Source organism: Apodemus sylvaticus, chromosome 10, assembly GCF_947179515.1.
Source record: "Apodemus sylvaticus chromosome 10, mApoSyl1.1, whole genome shotgun sequence".
Taxonomy (NCBI): Eukaryota; Metazoa; Chordata; class Mammalia; order Rodentia; family Muridae; genus Apodemus; species Apodemus sylvaticus.
The window spans coordinates 39,298,359-39,319,175 of NC_067481.1; the positions used below are offsets into that span (position 1 = coordinate 39,298,359).

At 38.7% G+C, this 20,817-nt stretch overlaps 1 protein-coding gene across 4 annotated transcripts in view; it reads right to left on the reverse strand.

The window, feature by feature from the left end:
* The window catches only part of Acaca (acetyl-CoA carboxylase alpha), a 267,019-nt gene that overhangs the window by 76,275 nt on the left and 169,927 nt on the right, over positions 1 to 20,817 (reverse strand). For all 4 annotated transcript variants that reach the window (XM_052193828.1, XM_052193827.1, XM_052193825.1 and 1 more), the window contains 8 exons: positions 20,637 to 20,693; positions 20,311 to 20,355; positions 13,573 to 13,614; positions 12,165 to 12,380; positions 10,774 to 10,929; positions 7,885 to 8,088; positions 3,106 to 3,261; positions 501 to 647 (listed from right to left, as the gene is read on the reverse strand). In XM_052193828.1, coding sequence (XP_052049788.1) covers positions 501 to 647; positions 3,106 to 3,261; positions 7,885 to 8,088; positions 10,774 to 10,929; positions 12,165 to 12,380; positions 13,573 to 13,614; positions 20,311 to 20,355; positions 20,637 to 20,693 — 1,023 coding nt within the window. The remainder of the gene's footprint in view (positions 1 to 500; positions 648 to 3,105; positions 3,262 to 7,884; positions 8,089 to 10,773; positions 10,930 to 12,164; positions 12,381 to 13,572; positions 13,615 to 20,310; positions 20,356 to 20,636; positions 20,694 to 20,817) is intronic.

Here is a 20,817-nt window from a genome sequence, read left to right on the forward strand (position 1 = left end):
TGCTTCTTTTACATGGTGGGTTCTGACTGAGCACTTTAGGAAGAACTTCCTTACTATGCTTACAATATCATCAAGTCCAATAACTGCAGTGTAAAAAAGCAACCTAAAGATCTCAAAATTCAAAACCTTCCTAACAAAGGAAAAGACTCTGTTCTCATGCGCCTTCAAAGATTTACTCACAATCTTGGTCCACTTACATTCCTACCTTCAATTCTATTTTGAAACAAATCTAAAACATTATAGACCTTTGATGCTTAAAGTATGTATGCCCATCAGAAAATACCCCTTTTCACAAAGCACAATTGTAATACTATTATCATATCTAAAAATTTCACAGTAATTTCTTGATTTGGTTCATTCTCTTGCTGAGGAAATCTACCCAAAATACTGTCCTGACTCTCCCACTTGAGTCTTAGATCCTACTGTGTAACGCCAGCTCTCATGAAAGGCTGGTACTAGTGGACGCAGACCTGGAAAGGGACGAGGGCTTAAATACTTGCCTCATTTCCTCCTGGAAGTCTGTTCATATGGACCAGCTGGCCTTGATCATCCAACACCAGTTCAGTATATGTCAGTATGTCGGAAGGCAAAGGGGGTGAAGGAAGAAATGCTTGAGTGGACATGGACTCCCAGAGTTTGATGAGCGACTAATGGAAAAAAGAAGTTTGACTTATCAGTGACAATTAACATTTCAACATGGATAAAAATCACTGTCAAACTCACACTGGCTCTGCTTTCTTTTCTAAGAGTTCTATGGAGAGTGTGAGCCTTGGACTAAATGCTCCAACCTTCACTCTCAGCAAACATACACTTGGAACCATTTTTAGAGCATCTGTTAGTAGGTCAAAAGTCAGGTACTTATGCAATAAGGTCAAACTACTGAATGAGTCTGAAAAAGCAGTGGAGCATTTACACATACAAAGCCCTAACACCATCGCAGGGAGAGTAAAATAAAAACTCAAACAGCATCGGCAGGTGTGGTACCTCGTGTCTTTAATCTCTGCCTCAGCACCGAGAGGTTGAAGTAGGTTCATCTCTGTGAGTTCTAGACCAGCCTGGTCTACATACTACATAGTCAGTTCTAGGCTAGCCAAGACTATAGTGAGACTCAAAAAGCAAAACAAAACAAATAAAACCATATAAATAATATCTCATCTTAGAAGTCTGTGTGTCCAAGTGTTGGAAGGTGGGGCTCCTAGGGAACCAGTCAACAGAAGATTGTTTATAAAAAGCAGGCAGGATGTTCTGCTAGTACAAGCAAACCTGGGAAAGCCAGGACCAGGTTTCTTTTCTTTTCTTTTCTTTTCAATTCTATATATTCTTTATTTACATTTCAAGTGATTTCCCCTTTTCTGGATCCCCCCCCTCCCTGAAAATCCCATAAACCCTCTTCCCTCCCCCTGTTCGCCAATCCACCCCTTCCCACTTCCCTGTCCTGGTACTCCCCTACACTGCGGTTCTGAGCCTTTCCAGGACCAGGGGCCACTCCTTCCTTCTTCTTGGGTATCATTTGATATGTGAATTGTGTCTTGAGTATTCCAAGCTTCTAGGATAATATTCGTTGATCAGTGAGTGCATACCATGAGTATTCTTTTAAGACTGGGTTACCTCACTTAGGGTGATGTTCTCTAGTTCCATCCATTTGTCTAAGAATTTCATGAATTCATTGTTTCTAATGGCTGAATAGTACTCCATTGTGTATATAAACCACATTTTCTGTATCTATTCCTCTGTTGAGGGACATCTGGGTTCTTTCCAGCTTCTGGCTATTATAAATAGGGCTGCTATGAACATAGTGGAGCATGTATCCTAGTTATATGCTGGGGAATCCTCTGGGTATATGCCCAGGAGTAGTATAGTGGGGTCCCAAGTATCATTCCCAGTTTTCTGAGGAACCACCAGACTGATTTCCAGAGTGGAAGTAGTACTTTTCACAGTGATAGGCCCGCACACAGAAACTAGTTAAGATGGGTATGACCATAAATATCGATCAATTATTCTCAAATTGGAATTTGAAAATAAAGCTCTGCATTTATGAAAGCATTCAGGATTCCCATGTCCTACTTCTTATGTAAATAAAACAACTTGTTTAGAAGCAGGAACTACTTCAGCTCTGTCCTTTCTTGTCTTAAATGTCTAAAGCCCAAATAACTCATAGCTAGCTGTCCTAGCTGTGTCCCATGTCAATTAAAGGGACATAGCACTGACACTGGGAATTAGAAGCACACATAGTTGTCACGTTGATGATATCATAAAATGGAGATATTGAGTGACGGCAGATGTGTTCTGCGATACAACGGCATAAATAAATGGTTACATAAAGGTACCTTGTTCTTTGGGACACTACAGGAACCATAGACTACTGAACAAGCCCACAGATAAGTATTACATTAAGATTCAAATGTGGTAATACTGATAACATTGACTAAAAGACTCAAAAAATTCTACAAAGATATTTTTAAAAAAGAAACCCAGTATTCTTTGATGCTTTGTTATAACTTGCTTGTGATATATGCCCCCATACTTTTGATGGGAAAAATCTGCAGCACAGGAGAGGGTTCACCATCGTAAAGATCAAGGAGTTTATTTTCATATAGGGGAAAGCTTCATAATGTCATACTTTTCTCATGCTAATTTTAATTCAACTATAATAAATCTCCTACAAAAAATGTCATACCTTAAACTATATATTTTGCTATATCCATTTGTTTCTGCTATCTATATTGATTCTCATATTAGCTTAGGCTAAGGAACCATCGTGGAAAACAGGAATATGAAAACTCAAGTTCCATCCCTCTTTTTTACTCTAATTAGATCACAGATGTAATATACGTGACTTCCCACACAAGTCCTTGTAAGCCACAATGTGGTATGGGCTTACTTTCTTCTACCTGAGATTTCTCTTCTTACCACTCCACCTGTTAATTTATAAACAGCCATCCAACAGTTGAGTTAGAGTCACTAAAACCATCAATGAAATAGAAATTAGATTAGGGTAAAGATATTTCCTGTCCTTGTGATGCTCTTTTCAAGGCACAGCTGTGCCTAATGAAGATTCAGGGAAAGCTCATGCCCTCAAAACTCCCGCCCGTCAGACACCTTTACCTGCCGAAACATCTCTGGGATATCATATATATAGGTTGTTCCTAAGGACTGTGCCTGAAACCTCTTTGATTGAAGAAGGTCTTTGGTCACGTATGGAGTGTTGATTAACATTCCATGCAACGGTCCCTGCTTGTCTCCATATGCCTGAAACATGATCTGTGGGGGGAAAACAGAATGCACAGACAATTAAGAGAGAGACAGAAAATGAAATAGCTGCCTAGAGCATCATTTCCACAAATGTTATTTCTTAAAAAATAGTTGTGGGTGAGAGAAATGCTAAGCAGTGGAGATTTGCCTCATGACACTGGGTATTTGGTGCTGTCTCTTCTCTGCTGGCTAACTGACTCTAAAATAGTGATATGTAACCAGCCATACATACTAGGGTGTACTTAGTTTGGGATTAGTTGAAATCAACAATAAAGTTCAGTGTAAATTTCACATCTTAGAGACAGAATGGTAGCACTTGTTTTCTAAAGGGACATGAATCTCAGATACTAAAAATGATGTCAGCTAACTAGACAGAACAGCTCTAGTATTTAAGTCAAGAAACAGCTGTGCAATAGAGATGATTCTTGTTCTTGGGCTAGATCAAGCCTCTACCACTTGATCATGAATTAGTCCCCTTCATAAGAAGGTGCTTTGTAATCATTATTAGTCACACAAAAACTTCAACTATTTCTACCAGAGGTAAATTTCATCCATTCACCTAGTTAATTCTTGTTAGCTCATAAAACAGAACCTATGGTAAAATCACTATATTTTACTAAATTACATATTAAATTATAAATACTTCACTCTAGTATACTGTCTATAACTAGTGAATTCCTACAATTGCTGGATTGTCACAAAATGAAACCACCACACCAGTTTTTAATCATTTTAACTCAAATATTTCTAGAAGAGTACTTCATACTCCATATATTTAGCTAGTTTTATTTGCTCATGAATATTTATAAGGGATGTCATTATTTCAATTCAATTAATATTTATTGAGTGCTCAGAGGTTGTATAACACTAAACTAGGCACTTTATGTATGAGCACATAAAATATAGATTCCCAACACTTTGAATACAAATGGAGATTGGGATGAAAAGGTGTGTGTGTGTGTGTGTGTGCGCGCGCGCGCAGCGCGGCGCGCGCGCGTGTGTGTATTTTTTCTTTTCACATATCGGGATTTAAGATATAAGCACAAGATTTATGAATTTGATATATATGCATAGAACAGAATTAAGTACTGTCCTAAGCCTGAAGGTTGTCCAGCTAAGCGAATCCTTAGTATCACATCTCAGAGAAATACTAGTGCTCTGATGACTTGTCAGCCAGATCTTATTCTGGGCATATATATCATAGGCTGTTTAGAGGCCCCTGAGTCAAACCCCAAGTGCTCTTCTGTAATACCAAAGGGCAAAGTTACTATGTGGGAGACAGCAGCACCAACATCTTGAAAATAAAAGAATTAGTCATACTTTTAATGGGTTCCAAGTGTTTTGGGCAAGAGTAGAATGTGGAAAAACTGGATTAGGGACAAAGACTGAATCAGAGTAAGAAAGAGGAACAAAATGGCAGGCTCAAGACTGTGAGACAGCTCAGCCAGCAAAGATAGATACCCGCTACCTAACCTGATGACCTGAGTTCAATGCCTGGTCTGAAAAACCTGATTTCTTCAAACTGTTCTTATCTGAACTATATCCCCCTCTCCCAATTAAAAATTAAAAGCAGCAGGGTTTAGGGACTGTATTTCCTACTAAGAGAGGTAAAACCTATGGGTACAGGATTTGAAATTCAATTTTGCCAAGCCCTGGGATGAAGTTAGGTTAGACAGAATAAAGCAATGTAACTACTCAGTAAGGAACAGGACTAAAGAATGCTGCCTGGGTATATATACTGTTGCTGGAATTTAAAACAGGAACTACTTCCTGGCTTGTCAGTTTCTTAATGTTAAAAATATAGTTACTATGAACCATCAATTAGACTCCTATGTATTTACTCAGGAGAAATAAAAACTTATCTACATGAAGATTTGCAAATAATAATTGGGCATGGTAGTGTACATTTTAGTCCCAGCACTGGGAGGCAAAGGCAGGAGGATTTCTGTGAGTTCAAAAGCAAGCCTAATCTACATAGTGAGTTCTAGGACAGTCAGAGGCATGTAGTGAGACCATGTCTCAAACAAAACAAAACGGTTTGCAAATGAATGCACATTAAAGATTTATTCCCAAAAAACCCGAAATTGAAAATAAAATTCCAATAATTGAACGGATATAAACACTTTGATAAATCTACAAAATGGAGTAGTGCTCCTCAGTCTGTGCAACACAGATGAACCCACAAAACGTTAAAGTAAACAGAACAAGGAGGATACAAAACAGTATGAACTGTCTGATTTCATTTACATGCAACTATAGGACAGACAAAACTAATCTATAGCAACAGAAAGCAGATCAATGGCTGCCTGAGTCTATGATTGGGAGCCTGCCTTTCATTTGTGGGATGACAAGAAATTATCAATCATGACTGTGATGACACTCTCACAAACATATACAATTGTCACACTTAATCAATTACAACAAATAAGTCCATTTTGGTACATATAAACCATATAAACTCCTTAACACTGTAAACTCATTAGAGGCGACATTAGACTATTCTCTTTATTTTCCTCACTGGAAATCAACTCACTTAAGCAACAGATTAACCCAAACCTCTTCTCCCTACTTAGGACTGCCTGACATTGTTCATTATAGCCTATAGGACAAAGACTGTATAAGAAACATGGAACTCAAGACAGTTAACTTCTCTTCTTATCGGCAGGACAAATAATGTAGTAGAGCATGAGGCTGGTAGTAATGGATCCTAACTGAATGACCTGCTATCTATGTTAGCTCCATTTTCTCCTAGGATGAACATGGTAATTAGCTGTGGAGGGCATGTTTTATAAGTCTGAAAACATGCACAGGCTTTATTTATACCTCCCACTGAGGGCTGCAGCTGGGCTTCTCTTAGAGAACTATCTCTGACCTACACAGTGGCATCCTTAGAACCCTGTATGTACTTTCTTTATAATGGCTCTTATCATATCATGCAAACATCAGTCACTCATCTGTCTTTTCCCATTGTGATAAAACATTTCTTAAGGAAGAACTGCTTTGTATTCATAGTTCACACAGGATAAATATCAGTAAACACTAAGCAAATGAACACATGATAAACACGGTCCTGTATTATATCAGTTTCCTATGATTCACCAAGAGAATGTGAAGTTCAAAGATAAGCACCAGTAGTCACTGGCACATGGAAGTGGCAGGGCTGCCCTGTGGTCAGTCCCCACTTCTACCACTGCTTACAACCTGGCTTCCATGCTGAGGCAAGGCTCAGCTTCCTTAGGGCTTTTTAAATATGCTGCTCCCCTTCAGGTTGAGGGCAGCTTATTCACTCGTACAGACACCTATTGCGTGTTTATTTTGTGCCAGGCACAATACTAAATCTCTGCTTGAAGGCACCTGTGTCTTTCATGCACCAGTGTCACCACAAACCGGCATCAGGGAAATCTAAGAGCTTTCTAATAAAAGAAATGGAAAAAAAGAAGAAAGTTATGAAGAAAAAACATATTTATCAAAAATATTAAAATCTCAAGTGGCCCTCTTATTTTATAGAAGAATAGGCCTGCCTTGAAGCCATTGTAGAAGTTAATTAAAAGCATCCCTAGCTATGGAAAGCCTTGAGTGAGAATGTCCTTAAGGTTGTCCTGAACACCATCACATGCAGCAAAACCTCCGGAGCCCCTTTTCTCGCTCACCCTGCACTCCATGCACACTGTTCTAACTGTGTATTCTTAAAGAATAGAGTTATTTGGTCATCTAACTGAGAATCAGAACAAAATGAAAGGTCACTAAGAAAACTGCTTTAAACTAGGATTAAAAACATTCATATACAAAGCACACATATCTACCTCTATTTAATAATCTACCTCTATTTCTGGATTTAAATGGACATAAATAAAAGCAAAAGACACATAATCTCTTCCCAGAACCAAATGCATAAAACAGTCTAAAGCCCTGGTTCAAGCCCACCCTTCTGCGTAAGTACACTTTCCAAGTACCCATGGCCTAAAATAAGATACTACCTCTGAAGATGTGCCAGTATCATAGAAAATGGTCCAAATGTTTAGAAACATATGTAGTGAGCAAATTAAAAAAGAATGCTGTTATCATAGAATCAGGTGGCTCTTTCTTTCTTTCTTTTTTTTTTTTTTTAGGTGATTCATTTTTCATTCTGCATTCCCAAATTTTCCCCCTTGCAAAGAAGGTTACAGTCTGCCACTTTACTCAAGTACAGACAGAGCACTCAGGTCAGAGAAGGGCAGTGAGATTGCCTGACTAGAATACGCAATGTACACACATGCAGAAGCCACAGCTTGACCCTGTTCCTGATGTAGTACTAGCTGAAATTTCCCCCTTTTAAAGACAAAAGTTGTAGATAAATTCCAGCAAGTCTCCTTTCCTCATCTGCCAGTGAAGTGTCAACTTGCTGAGAACAGGAAGAAGAAATCAGACCAGGCAGTTTAGATTACTAAGTAGCACAAGAACCCTGGAAACAACAACCCCTCTGAACTGCACAATTGCCTGTGAAGTTGGTTCACCTGCCCTATTAGCGCTCATCAATATCCATAACACATTTATCAAGAAGCACAAAGATGTTTTCAAGTGTAAAGGCTGGTCACTGGGGTTCCATATGCTGGGCCAAATCAAACCTTGGAGGAGTCTGCTTGACTACTGTACCTGTGCTGTCCTGGAGTCAGTTACTTCCTTATACAGGCTGATGTCCAAGTAGTAGCCAGACTCGTTTGTCAGGAAGAGGCGGATGGGAATTGCTTTTCCAGTTGTTGTCAGGCGAATGTTGATTTTCAGTTCTGCCTGGAGGACCCGCAATTTCCATAGCCGACTTCCATATCGCATTACCATGCTCCGCACAGATTCTTCAATCTGACACAGATAAAATACCAAGTGTAAATCTGAAATACTTTGTAACTAAAAGTTGTTTTAAGTTTACACATCTTTGCAAAAGACCATTGGAATAAGATGCTGGTTTATGGAAATATGAACCACACTTAGACTTTATAAAGAAAACTCATCTCATTTATTCTCCCTGTCCTATTTAGTTTTTATCATCAATTTGACACAACCTAAAGTTACCTGGGAAGAAGGACACCTCAACTGCAGAAGTGCCTCAATTAGACAATCCTGATAGATGTAAGAGGGGCCAGGCTACTGTAAGCAACACTATCCCTAGGTGAGTAGATCTGAGCTGTATAATAAGAAAGCTGAGTTTGAGCTGGTAAACAAGCCAGTAAGCAGCCTCCATGGTATCTGCTGTAGGTTCCTACCTTGTGTTCTTGTTTGGAATTTCATCAAAATGGTGGACTGTGATCTGGAAGAGGAAGCTGAAATACAACCTGTCCTTTCCTACATTGCTTTTGGTTGTAGTTTTCCTTGTTTTTCATCACAGCAGCAGAAAGAAACTAGGACGGCCTCAACTCCAACTCTTGCTTGGAACAAGTTAGAAACAATTTCATACTGGTTTGGAATTTGAGTGGTTTTCTTTGAATCACAACCTCCAAATCTGTACAACTCCTTCTCCATTCTAATTATATTCATACTCTATATCAATGATCTGCAATATCTAAAATTAAAAGCCAGGGGATTTAAGAGAAAGCCCCCAATAAGAATAAACCCCCCTGGTTAACTAGCTATTAAGTAGCATTTCTATGCATGGTAACTATGTTTCATTACACTTTCCCTGACCCTAAATCAACACAGCAATTACCACCATGAGCTTTTTCCACAAAATTTTATTAAACTTGATAATGTATGTCTCTTAGTAAACTGCACAAATTAAAGAAAGGCAATTTGTAGGTTGTACTAGAACATTCCCTCTAAACATTAGATCTTTAAAATTTGGTCACTGCCAAGTCCAACTGGTATTTACAGAGATGAGATGTTCCCTCATTTCCCTGAAACTTGGTACTGAGACAGTTTGGTACTCCACAGAGTTAGAAGACTTCTTTTAAGTGGATATCCTTGGAAGTGACTTTGTAAGGTAATAAGACAGTGTAGTGGGTAAAGGTACTTGTCGCCAAGTCTGAGAACTTTTATTTGATCCTTAGAACCCACATGGTATAAGGGGAGAGCCAAGTCTTACCAAGTAGAAAAATACATAAATGGTTTTGTTCCTAACATGCTAAAGCTTTACTTGTTCCCTTTGGGGCTGCAAGTACCCAGGTCTTTCTCAGAAGCTCTCAGCTTCTTACAAAGCATTAAAATTACCTTATATGCCCCAATTACATTTTTCAGTAGTAGGTATCACTCTGCATGCATTTTGTTTGATAGAATTTTAACTTAGGTTAGGTTTCAGGTAGATAGCTTCCCTTTTCCCACACTGTGCTTGCTAACCCTTCTTTTCTCCAGAGAATAAAAGCTAACAATCTGGGTGTATCTAGGAAACAACAGATGTATGATTAGCAAGGCAGAGTACGAGTACTCAGAAAAGGGGCAGAGAGGCTGATGTTTAAAAAAAAATCATAGAAAATACTCATAGAAAAGTCCAACCTAAAAGTATATAGTGTCCTAGCCATGCTATAAGACTTCTAGCTTTATTAGAGCTGAAGTGAAATTTTGCTGTATCTGATGATGAGAATTGAAACTCAAAGAACAGCTTTTCAAATAGACACAATTATCCCATCATTTGCCTGGGGTTTTAAAGAAGAAAAAAAGGAGAAAACTTTCTTAGGTCTTGGATACTAACTTCAACTGAAGATACACTTCAGATAGCAGAGGGATTAGGAAGCACACAGAGTCCTGGGTTTGATCACCAGTACTTAGTAACCCAGCACTTCGTGGGAGGGAGGAAGACCAGAAGCTGAAGATCACTCTCTGCAATATGGGGAGTTTGAGGCTAGCTTGGGGGACACATGACTATGCTTTAAGAAGAAGCAAAAGTTCATGTCTACAATGGATGTGAAAGGAAGGTAGATACTGACAGTCCTATACAAATGCACAGCAACACAGGAGAAGGCAGAAAGATCAGGACAGAGCCACTTGCCCTTCCCTGTTCCACCTAGGTAGGCTAAAAGCTAAGTTCGGAACCATCTTTGTACTTCCCTTAAATCCACAGTTTAGAATAGAGCCTTGGGGATTAAAACAGATACAGCATGTGAAATTCCTTACAGCCAAATTCTCTCACTGTGGGGAAACAGGGTAGACAGTTTGGGACAGTGTTGCATCTAAGCAAGGTCACTCATAAGTAGCACTTAATGCATAAAGGCAATAATTTAGTCAAAATGTCTAATAATAGCAAAATTAATTACTTCAGATGAAAAATTCTAGGGGACCATAAAAATAGGACTACTACTATGGCAAATATAAAACTATTATCAATGGAGGAGTTTTTACTACAGCAAATAAATAGCCAACAAGTAAGTAGCACACCACCTGCAGTTTTGATGACTATACTTAATGACTAGATAAAAAAAAATTGAGAGTATCCCATGAAACAGTGTTAACAAGCAACCTGTGACTTTAAACAATTAAGAGGCCAACTAGCTGACAAGTGGGCCACATACAAATGAGGCCTTTGGTGGGGACTGACAAAGAAAACTGTGAGAAATGTACCTTTGATGGATCCATGATGACTGTGGGCACAAAGTTGAGGAAGATATGGTTACAGTCAGTGCGGACATTTGTATTATTAAAAGCAACTTCCAATTCATCCATGGCTTCCAGGAGTAGCCGCTCCCCTTCATTTTGTAGATATTCAAAAGAAGCTTCCTATATAGGAAAAAAAATCACCACTGTGCTTTAAAAACAATAAAGAGGGGCTGAGAAAAGGAAGTTACTGGGAAAGTACAAAGACTAGAGTTTGGATCTCCAGTGCTCATGAAAAAGCTGAGTGGGACCCAGCATCTGCAACCCCAACATCAGGGGAAGGTAGGAAATGGAGACAGGTGAATTAAAGGGTACAAAGACAAGCCACTCTAGCTGAAACTATTAGTTCCAGGTCCAGTGAGAGATACTGTCTCAAATAAAACACAAGGTAGAGAGCCAATAGAACTATGTATGTGTGCATGTACACACACACACACACACACACACACACATACATACACACAGAGTAATAAAATAGGCAGCAACAGAGGAAGATATCTTCACATGAACTTCTAGCCTCCACGTGTACTTGAATGGGTAGGTGTACAACTTAAGAAGCAATATGACAAAATAGTAGTGTATCTGGCTATACATGGTTTACCACCCCCTACCCCCACCCCCGCCAACCCCTAGTTTTTATTCAAGACAGGGTTTCTCTGTATAGCCCTGGCTGTCCTGGAACTCACTTTGTAGACCAGGCTGGCCTCGAACTCAGAAATCCACTTGCCTCTGCCTCCCAAGTGCTGGGATTATAGGTGTGTGACACCACTGCCTGGCTTGGCTTACCTTTCCTTTGATTGTCAGTCTATTGATCTTAGAAGGTAAGGGCAGGAAAGGGATAAAATAGAGAGCCCCTGTCAGCCCTTTCTCCAGCCTCTTAGGATATTTGCCTTTAAGAGGTAGAGATGTTAGGCATCCCCAGGGCTGAAATCTCAGTACGACTTTGTTTCACATATGCCAGACAGAGCTCTTTAGAAAGAAAACCTGTTTAGAATGGAGAGTTAAAGAAAGCTTACAGCAGTGGAACTCAGTAGTTAGCATGGGAGGAATCCGCCCATGCATTCAGATGAGTTTACAATAGGGTTACTATATCTTTCTTCTTATTTGTTACCATTACCCAAGTCTTTGTACATTTATTTTCCTGCTGACCATACTTTTCTTTCTTCAAGTGAGTGCTTTCATGCTTCTAATATCAAGAAAAATCAAATTAAAGAAAAATGAGCCTTTTATTATATTGAATATTAGAAAGTGACAAAGGCAAAAGCTTTGATTCAAATAATCAAACCCTGATTTTGAGCTATGACTGACTCTCAGTCCTTTTCCTCAAGGATAACTTCCCATTAGTGTAATATACCCACCTTCGTGACCAGATCAGAGTGCCTGATGATCGCACGAACAAAGAACCTGTAATCAGTCACTTCTGTGCCTACTTCTACTTTAGCAGCCCCAAGATACAGGTGCATCTTGTGATTAGCACATGGAATGGCAGTAAGGTCAAAATTTCTCATCCGGTTCAGCTCCAACTGGAAAGCCAGAGCAGGCTCCAGGTGTCGATAAATACGGTCCTCCTCAAACTGAGCACAAGAAGGAGAGGGAGAACAGTTTACATGAGGCAGTGATTGCAAAAGTACTTTAAGATTGTGTTGCTAAAACAGATTCTTAGGACTGGACATGGTGACTCACATTTGTAATACCCAAGAGCCTCAGACAGAAGGATTAAACCATGTTTCAAGAAGAGAGAGAGAGAGAGAGAGAGAGAGAGAGAGAGAGAGAGAGAGAGAGAGAGAGAGGGAGAGGGAGGGAAGGAGGGAGGGAGGGGAGAGGAGAGAGAAGAGAGGAGAGAAAAGACAGACAGACAGACAGACAAAGAACATGCCAGAACACCTTTGTTTCTCAAGTAGATCAAACTCTCTGATAAAACTCTCTGAGTTTTAGGTTGGCCTGGTCTACAGAGTATAAGATTCTGTCCCCAAAAAGAGAACTAAATGAAAACAACAGAAAGAAAACTAATTCCCTCAGAACAACGAAAGCATTTAATAGTGTTATAATTTTTTAAAAACAACCAACTCTATAGGTTGCCTCAGATTAATTAATTATCTACTTCGCATGACAGCGTTGTGAGTTGACCCAAGTAGCATGAAATACTTAAGAGCAAGACTCATATCTTATCCTTTATGACAAAGCACAAAGACCATAATAATAAGTAACTACCATATAATTTTTAGATGATATTCGGCTTTGGGGCATTCCATCCTAATAGCTACATCATTGTTTATGTAAAAAAAAGCTTTATTAGTCCATTTCTACATGTTTGCTGGATATAAACTGTTTTGCTAGAAAGTCTGTCAATTAAGTCAATGGAAGAGACACCTAAAATATAAGCTGGTAAGAGGGAGAAATCAACACAGTATGAAAATTTACTTTAAAACTAAAAGCCAAATGGACACAAAGAAGAGTTGAATATAAATCAACTGATTGTGGGTGACAAAAATAATCCCACTAAATAAAGCAGTCTTTAATAACACATCAAAACTGTTCTGAAGGAAAGGGATGATTTAGAATTATCTCCTTCTTTGGGTCAACACATTGACGGCTTCCTAAAGCTAGCCCTTTCTGAAGGAAGCATGCTTTAGAGAAAGGGGAATGGCAGTAGTGAACTGCACAGCACAGAGAGAGGAGGGAAGGATGTGGGGTTGGGGGAGGATGGAGAAGAGGGAGGAAGAAGAGAGGGAGAGAAAAGGAAGCAATGGAATGAATCAGCCTTACCTTATCCCTTGCTCGGAATGTGAAAAATTTGGGGAATTCTCTCTGTGTTAAAGAAAAAGGCAAAGTGTGTTAGTCCTTCATGGAATGGCTCTTTGAGGACACAATATGGCCTCAGTCAAGTGTCTGGAAGGCAGTCTCCCAGATCGCATGTTTTTTATTTGAGCTTACTCCAGGGAAGAAGGGCCCTCTGAGCAATGCTCAATTTGACCCCACTTGAGAATCACCGCACTAGCAACCTACCTTTAGTACTGATCATCTCCCAAGAAAAGTTTCCACTTCTTTTCTCAAGTGGGAAAAAAAGTGTTCCTGCATGTGACTTTTGGCACAATCTGGCAAATAAGATCAATATACCTTACACTACAACCACTGCAGTGGGGCTTTCTAGTCTGATTTCCCAAGTTTCTCCTTAAGAAAAGTCATCAAATGTAAACTAGCCAAGTAAAATTTGAGCCTGTGGTACCCCCACCCCCATTCATTCTGAAGCCAATCATTCCAAGGATTTAATAATAACATCCCAAGACAAAGGAAGTAGTCAATGCTACTTTGGTCACTGCTGCTCCGTCTAGGAAAAGAGAGGTTGGGACCAGTGAACTTGAAATCATTAGGTCTTCCTGCACAGCATTACACAAGAAAGCAACCAATTTACTAGAACCCTATTAATTAACAAAGATGAATTCAATTAGTGGAGTTCATTAGTTTCTGAAATTTAACTTATTAACACCGAATACTCGTGTTTCTCGGATGGCAAGCTCTCCTGGCAGTGCTGCAGTGAGTCATTACTATTTCCTCTCTAGGAGTTCCATTAGGCACCTTCCTCATTATAGTGCAATGTAATCAAGTGAGAGTCGGTGCGAGGCAGAGACCTGGACTAGCTGGATGCATTTTCCAGGAGCCATGAAGGAAGTGCAGACTCAGATCTACTACTCGGAGGGCGCTCTTTTGTGCCATTTAGGGGCCTGATCTCAGCCCCTGCTTTAAAGACGAGCAAGGCTTAGCTCAAGGGGAAAATCAAGCCAAGTCTCTCATGACAACCCACGCCTTTTGACTTTCAAGCACAGGCTGTTATCTTTATTCTTGTTATAATCAAAATTCCTGCCAGGCGGTGGTGGTACACACCTTTAATCCCAGCACTTGGGAGGCAGAAGCTGGTGGATTTCTGAGTTTGAGGCCAGCCTGGTCTACAGAGTGAGTTCCAGGACAGCCAGGGCTACATAGAGAAACCCTGTTTTGAAAAATCAAAATAAAATAAAATAAAATAAAATATAATCAAAATTCCTTATGTTTTTCTTTGGTGAGACAAAAAAAAAAAAATAAAGAGGGAAAGTTAAGAATAGGAAGCAAGGCAAACTCATACTGTAACACCATGAGTTTTTAATTCACAGAAAGCTTCTGCAGTTGTTTCTACATATATTCTGCTCTACCCTTACACTTATACACTTAATAAATCATTTTATAATTTCCTAGTTGTTGCTTTTTTTGTTTTTTGTTTGAGACAGGCCTAGAACTCACTATGAGGTTGTCTTCACCTCTACCTACCTCTGCCTCCCAGAGCTGGCAATGCAGGACTGCCTCAGCATGCCTGGCTATGTTTTCCTAGTATTTTAACTATAGAGTTGAACTTAACAGATTTCTAGATGTTCATTTACCAACACTAGAAGAATCAAAAGGTCTTTAAAAGCCTTTCAAAAGTGAAAGTGAGTTTTACATATGACTGACACTTTACTAATAGGATTTGGTTCTAAACAATCTCCGGCACACCTCCTGGCTGCCCCAACTACATGCAGCAACAGGGGCACAATGTCAACATGAAGTAGGAAGTGCTTTAGCTGAGCTGCCAGCTCCATCCTCTGAGCTTTATATAGTCTAGTTTTGGTTTAACTGTAGAGAAATCTAGCTTCCATGGGGTTTCCCTGAAAGCAAAGTAAGTAATGTTGTCAGATGCTGTTTAAAAGCATACACTTTTCTATGTGCCTGAACTGAGGCATTTGTATGATATGTCATTTTTGTGTACGCCTGTCCCATTTTTACTGAAAATCAAAACAGAAGCAACCCAAAATTTCTAAGAGGCTTTCTTTTCCACCAAAACAATTAATCAAATCTGTAGGCATGAAAATCAGACAGTTTGAACGGAAATATCTTTACTGCATAGGAAAAGGGCTACTCTTTTGGCAGAGGGTGAGCTATGTATGGTAATATGGTAAAGTACCAGTTTAAAAACGTGCTTTTACTGGGTGTGGTAGTGCATGCCTTTCATCCCAGGACTAAGGAAACAGAGGCAGGTAGATCTCTGTGTGCTGTAGGATAGCCAAGGCTACCTACACAGTGAGATCCTGTCTCAAAAGAACAAAACAAACCACAAAACAAGAAGCAAACCTCCTCAACAAACAGCAAATGCCACTCTATCACAGACAGCTGAGAAGGCATTTGAGATGATAATCCGCTCTCCCCAACTTCTAAGTAGTCTCTGAATCACTGAAATTCAGAATATTTCCACCAGGGGCTGGCAAGAAATAATTGTCTGCAATAGACAAGCAGGAGAATCAACTCATTCTGCAGGCTTTCACTAAAAGGCAACTTTTGGGGACTTATAAGACAAACAAACTACTACAAAACATCTGGATAAAACTAAAGTGAAAACTCCATTCTGATCCCATGGCTTTTGTGACTTCCTGCCTCTCACTCATCTTCATGCTGCCAAGTTCCTGCTCACAGCACTCCTGCTTATCCCATCAGTGATGTGATTGCTTTCTAGGCAAGCTCTAGTGTTATGGGCAAATATCATAATTGAATGTACACAAAGAAAACCCTCTTAGTGTTCTAATGCCAAAAAAACAAAAGAATGCAACATTTCTCAGAAAGAAATTATACCCCTGCTGTGTTCTAATCAGCCAACCATCATCAAGACAATCAAAATAATTTGCCTAAATTAGCCAATCAAGACACCCTGCAAATCAGAGAATGTGAGACCCTGAAAGAGAAAGCATCATAGCTGATTATGATACTAATAATCGTGTTAAAAACCTAATGAGATGAAGAAATTGGGAGCTTGCTGGTACAATTCTCTTCTACCTCAACATGCTGAGAACTAATTATATAGACTGTAATTAAAACAAACCCCTAACCAAACCTGGTTAGTTAGTCCAAACAGAACTACCTTAAAAACAGAAAAGAGGCAAACACAAACTACTATGAGACATGATAACTGTTTATGATAGGATACTCCTCCCTCAAGGCCATAATAATCCAAACTACTTTGCCTTACATGAGAGTCACTCATCATGTAAACAATCATGAAAGTCCAACTAGCTCTTGGGAGATTTGTGGCAATTTTTAAAAAATCCCACAAACCCTTAGAAGACCAAAAAAAGAAAAAAGAAAAGAAACATTTTGTAAAACAAAACAAAAACACAAACTATGTGATTTTGCATACTGTCTCAGCATTTGGACTTTATAGGTTTTTTTTTTCTTTAAAAGAAGATATTTTTAAAATTCCTATTTTAATATCTTTGCTTTAAAAACAGAAAGGACTCAAGTTTTAAAAAGCATAATATGTAAGTTTCTTCTTATAAAGCTTTTGGGATTTAAAATCTAAAATACTAATGTAACTAACAGGGACTTAATAGAGAAATTCCAGAAGCCAAAACTGTGAGGCAGTGCAGGATGGTATCAGCATGCGGAAGGCTGAGGTGGCAGAGTGAGACCCTGCCACCCCCTTCTCCCAAAAAATAAAAAAAAGGAAAACAATAATAAAAAACTTCAAGGAAACAAAAACCAAATCAAGAAATCTCTCTCTCTCTCTCTCTCTCTCTCTCTCTTAACTATGACAGATATATTTAAAAGGGCAGACTTCTTTTTCCTACAACTTTCTATTTAAACATTAATTTTAAGCAGTTCTTTGCTTCTTATTAAGGAGAGTTGACTTAATTAGTTGGCTATGAAAACAGATTCTATACCCGGTGCTTTTACTGCTGGTGTGATAGCTGTGTCAGAGTAAGAGTCTGTATTTAGAATCAAATAGTCAAGGAAGCAGCAGACAGACCAGTGGCCAGGTTTCTATTCAACAATCATGACCTCACAATGAGGTACTGAACTGCTTATGGACTCACTGGTATTGGAATAAACACCGAACTGGTATACCTACACTCTATGAATCCCTCTTTTATCGTTGTTATTGTTTGGTTGGTTGGTTGGCTTGTCAAGACAGGATTTCTCTGTGTAGCCCGGGCTGTCCCAGAACTCAGCACTGTAGACCAGACTGGCCTTGAACTCAAAGATTTACCTGCCTCTCCTGCTTAAGTGCTGCAATTAAAGGTGTATACCACTATTGCCCAGGTGTGAATCCCTCTTTCTTGTCTGGCCCTCATTTGTCTCATGGTTCTAGGATAATCAGAAAGATCCATGACTTTGAAAGAGAAGTTTGTTTCACTCCTCACCAACCAATATTGTTGCTAACAAAACTTGGTAACCTTTCTCTTCTCCTTGCTGCGCCCTAGACACACTCTGTTCTATTCAGCAATACAGGGATTTCACAGTGTAGAACAGAGGAGGCTGCATACATCACTGTGGATTACCAAGAAGCCAGGGAGATCAAGGGATTCATCTCTAACACTCCTGGAAAGCTTCCTCTTTTTCACACTACACTAACTATAGGCCAAGCACATATCAGACAATACGACAGAGGCTAAGCATTCTTCATGAATGGCAAGCTGCCACCAAAAGAAAAACTCAGAGAGGCACCAGGACTGTATTCCTGCACTTGTACAATTCCTGTCAAGGTTCCCTGGCTGTTCAGTAGTAAGTCGCCTTGTCCCCTGCAAACCCGATAATCATTTCTAAGGAGCCAAACATAAAAATGTCTCATTCTTTACAGCAAATTCAGCCCACAATGAAACTTTAAATGTTCATTTAGCTCTAAAGCAGCCTCTCTACATTCAAAAAAATGAAGGTATTTATAATCTGATTTGCCACTTGATGCTACTATAAACAAAAACTGGACAGTAACAGCTAGAAGACCAGCCTGCTAGCCTCATTAATTAAGAAATTTGAGCTATACATATCCCTATGCAAACTAAATTCAGAAATAGGAGGATAGCAGGGAAAAAATTAAATCAGATAAGACAGATTCAGAAATAAGGTTATTTTTGTTATTGTGGTTGTTGCTTGTTATTGTATTTAGTATGCATTTCATATCTATAGTAAAAATAAAAAATGTTAACGAAAACAATAAATTTTATGTTTTTGAAAAATTTAGGGGACAGTTTTATTTAACCCTGGAATATTATAGTAAACTAGTCACTGGACTATATGTGTGATGACATTAAATGCACTCTAAGCAAAAAAGGTAAAATAACTTTACAAATTCATGTCAGTCTCTTTAATAATATGCTAGAATTCCAATGTCCGTGAGCTTGCTAACAGTTCAGAAGCCTAGCCCAATTTTGACACACATCCAGGGGCCCGGCTTCTGGCATGTGTACCTTAGTTCTGATAGCATCTACCAGCCACGGTGTTTATTCATGGGCGCTCAGAGTCTATCCCCAAGTATCAATTTTATTCTCTAAGCTCCTGATTTTTCTTCCTAAAGCCCCAGGGTTCTCTCTAAGCTCCACATACTTCTCCATTGACTCCTGTTTCCTATCTGAAGTTATTGATTGATGTATACCTGCACTCTGCTGGATTTCTTGACATCAATAACACAAGTGAGTTGTGTAGTCCACAACATTTCCTAAAGCATTTCAGAAAAATCTTAGCTGTTTAGCTTGCAGGGTAGGCTCTCTCGCTTTTCTATAGACTAGACAGATCAGCAAGCTGAATGAAGAAAAACAAAATATCAAATGCCTTCAGTTTAGGAAGCCCTTTTCCAAAACACAAAATATTACCTGCTCATTCTTACAAATGAGCAGTACTTGAATAGTAAGCTTAATTATTTTAACTGCTACGATAAACAAGTGGCAACAACAAAAACTATAAAGAATTTTCTCAGAAAAATCAAGACTTCCTAACACCCTTGCAATCTTGCTTACTCACACAGAAGCAATGTGCAATGAAACATTTTGTCTGCAATCAGCATTCTGAGTGACACTGTGAATACAGATTAGTTTTCTGGTTCTGACCATACTGGTTAGAACTTTAGTTTACACTAAGGTCTGGTTATGACCTTAGTGTAAACTAAAGTTTAGATGCATACTGATAGCTTAACTTTCTTTCAAAAAAAAGCTTTAACCTCACAAATATAAAGAGTTAATTCAAGTAAATGGGAGAGCAAAGAGAATGCTTAGTATTTATTTATTTATGCTCTTAAAATTAGCATAGAAAAATAAGTTTGGGCTCTACAAATGCATTTTAAGCAATATATCACTGGCCTTCAAAACTGAGGTTTCCTGATATCAGAACCTGTAGCCATTTTTAGTAGGAACCAAGTGCACCAGACGTGCTTTCTTACTGCCTCATTGTGTGGAGACCTTGTAGGGAAATGACTGCTGAGTTCCTATTTCCTATTCAACAGAAGCAATGTACATGCTCTTCCTTATCTATGTCTCAGACCTACACTGAGACTTCTAAAGCAGAGTTTAACAAAAAGAAGAGACTTACCTTAGAATATTAGATAAAATTAAAAACTCATTCCCATACTTTAGACAGTTGATACTCATCTAGCCCTTCCAAATAACTCAGACATATTCTGTTTAAGTTATCAGTTAAAAGCAGATAAAACCTTTTACAGTTGATACTTTGACTTACATGAAATCTCTGATCCACCTCACAATTGACTTGTTTTCTAAAATCCTTTCAAATAAAAAAAAGAGAGGAGAGAAAAGAATAAGTGACCATTTAATAAAACCTAGTAAATTAGGCAATTAGTAAAAATACTAAAAATAAACTGAGTAACAGTTAAGTTTCTAGAATTTCAAATATTACCAAAAGATTTTTTAAAAATTAAATTTACAGAGAAATAGTTATTTCTTTGTATAGAGTCTATAAAAACATATTATTGAAGCCCCATTTCTTATCTTTAAGCTTGTGATGGCAACATAAACACTAGGCAGATATAATTCACATGTCAATACCTTTTGTGCAACCAGGAACGTAAGTCGCCGGATCCCATGGTCAACTAGAGTAGCTTTCTATGAAAAAACATACAAAATATAAGACAGATGACAAATAAAATTTCACCTTATTTAGTCTTTACAAGATTCTTACTGGAATAAGTACTCTTTCTGGAATACAGAACTCATCTAAGAACCTTCA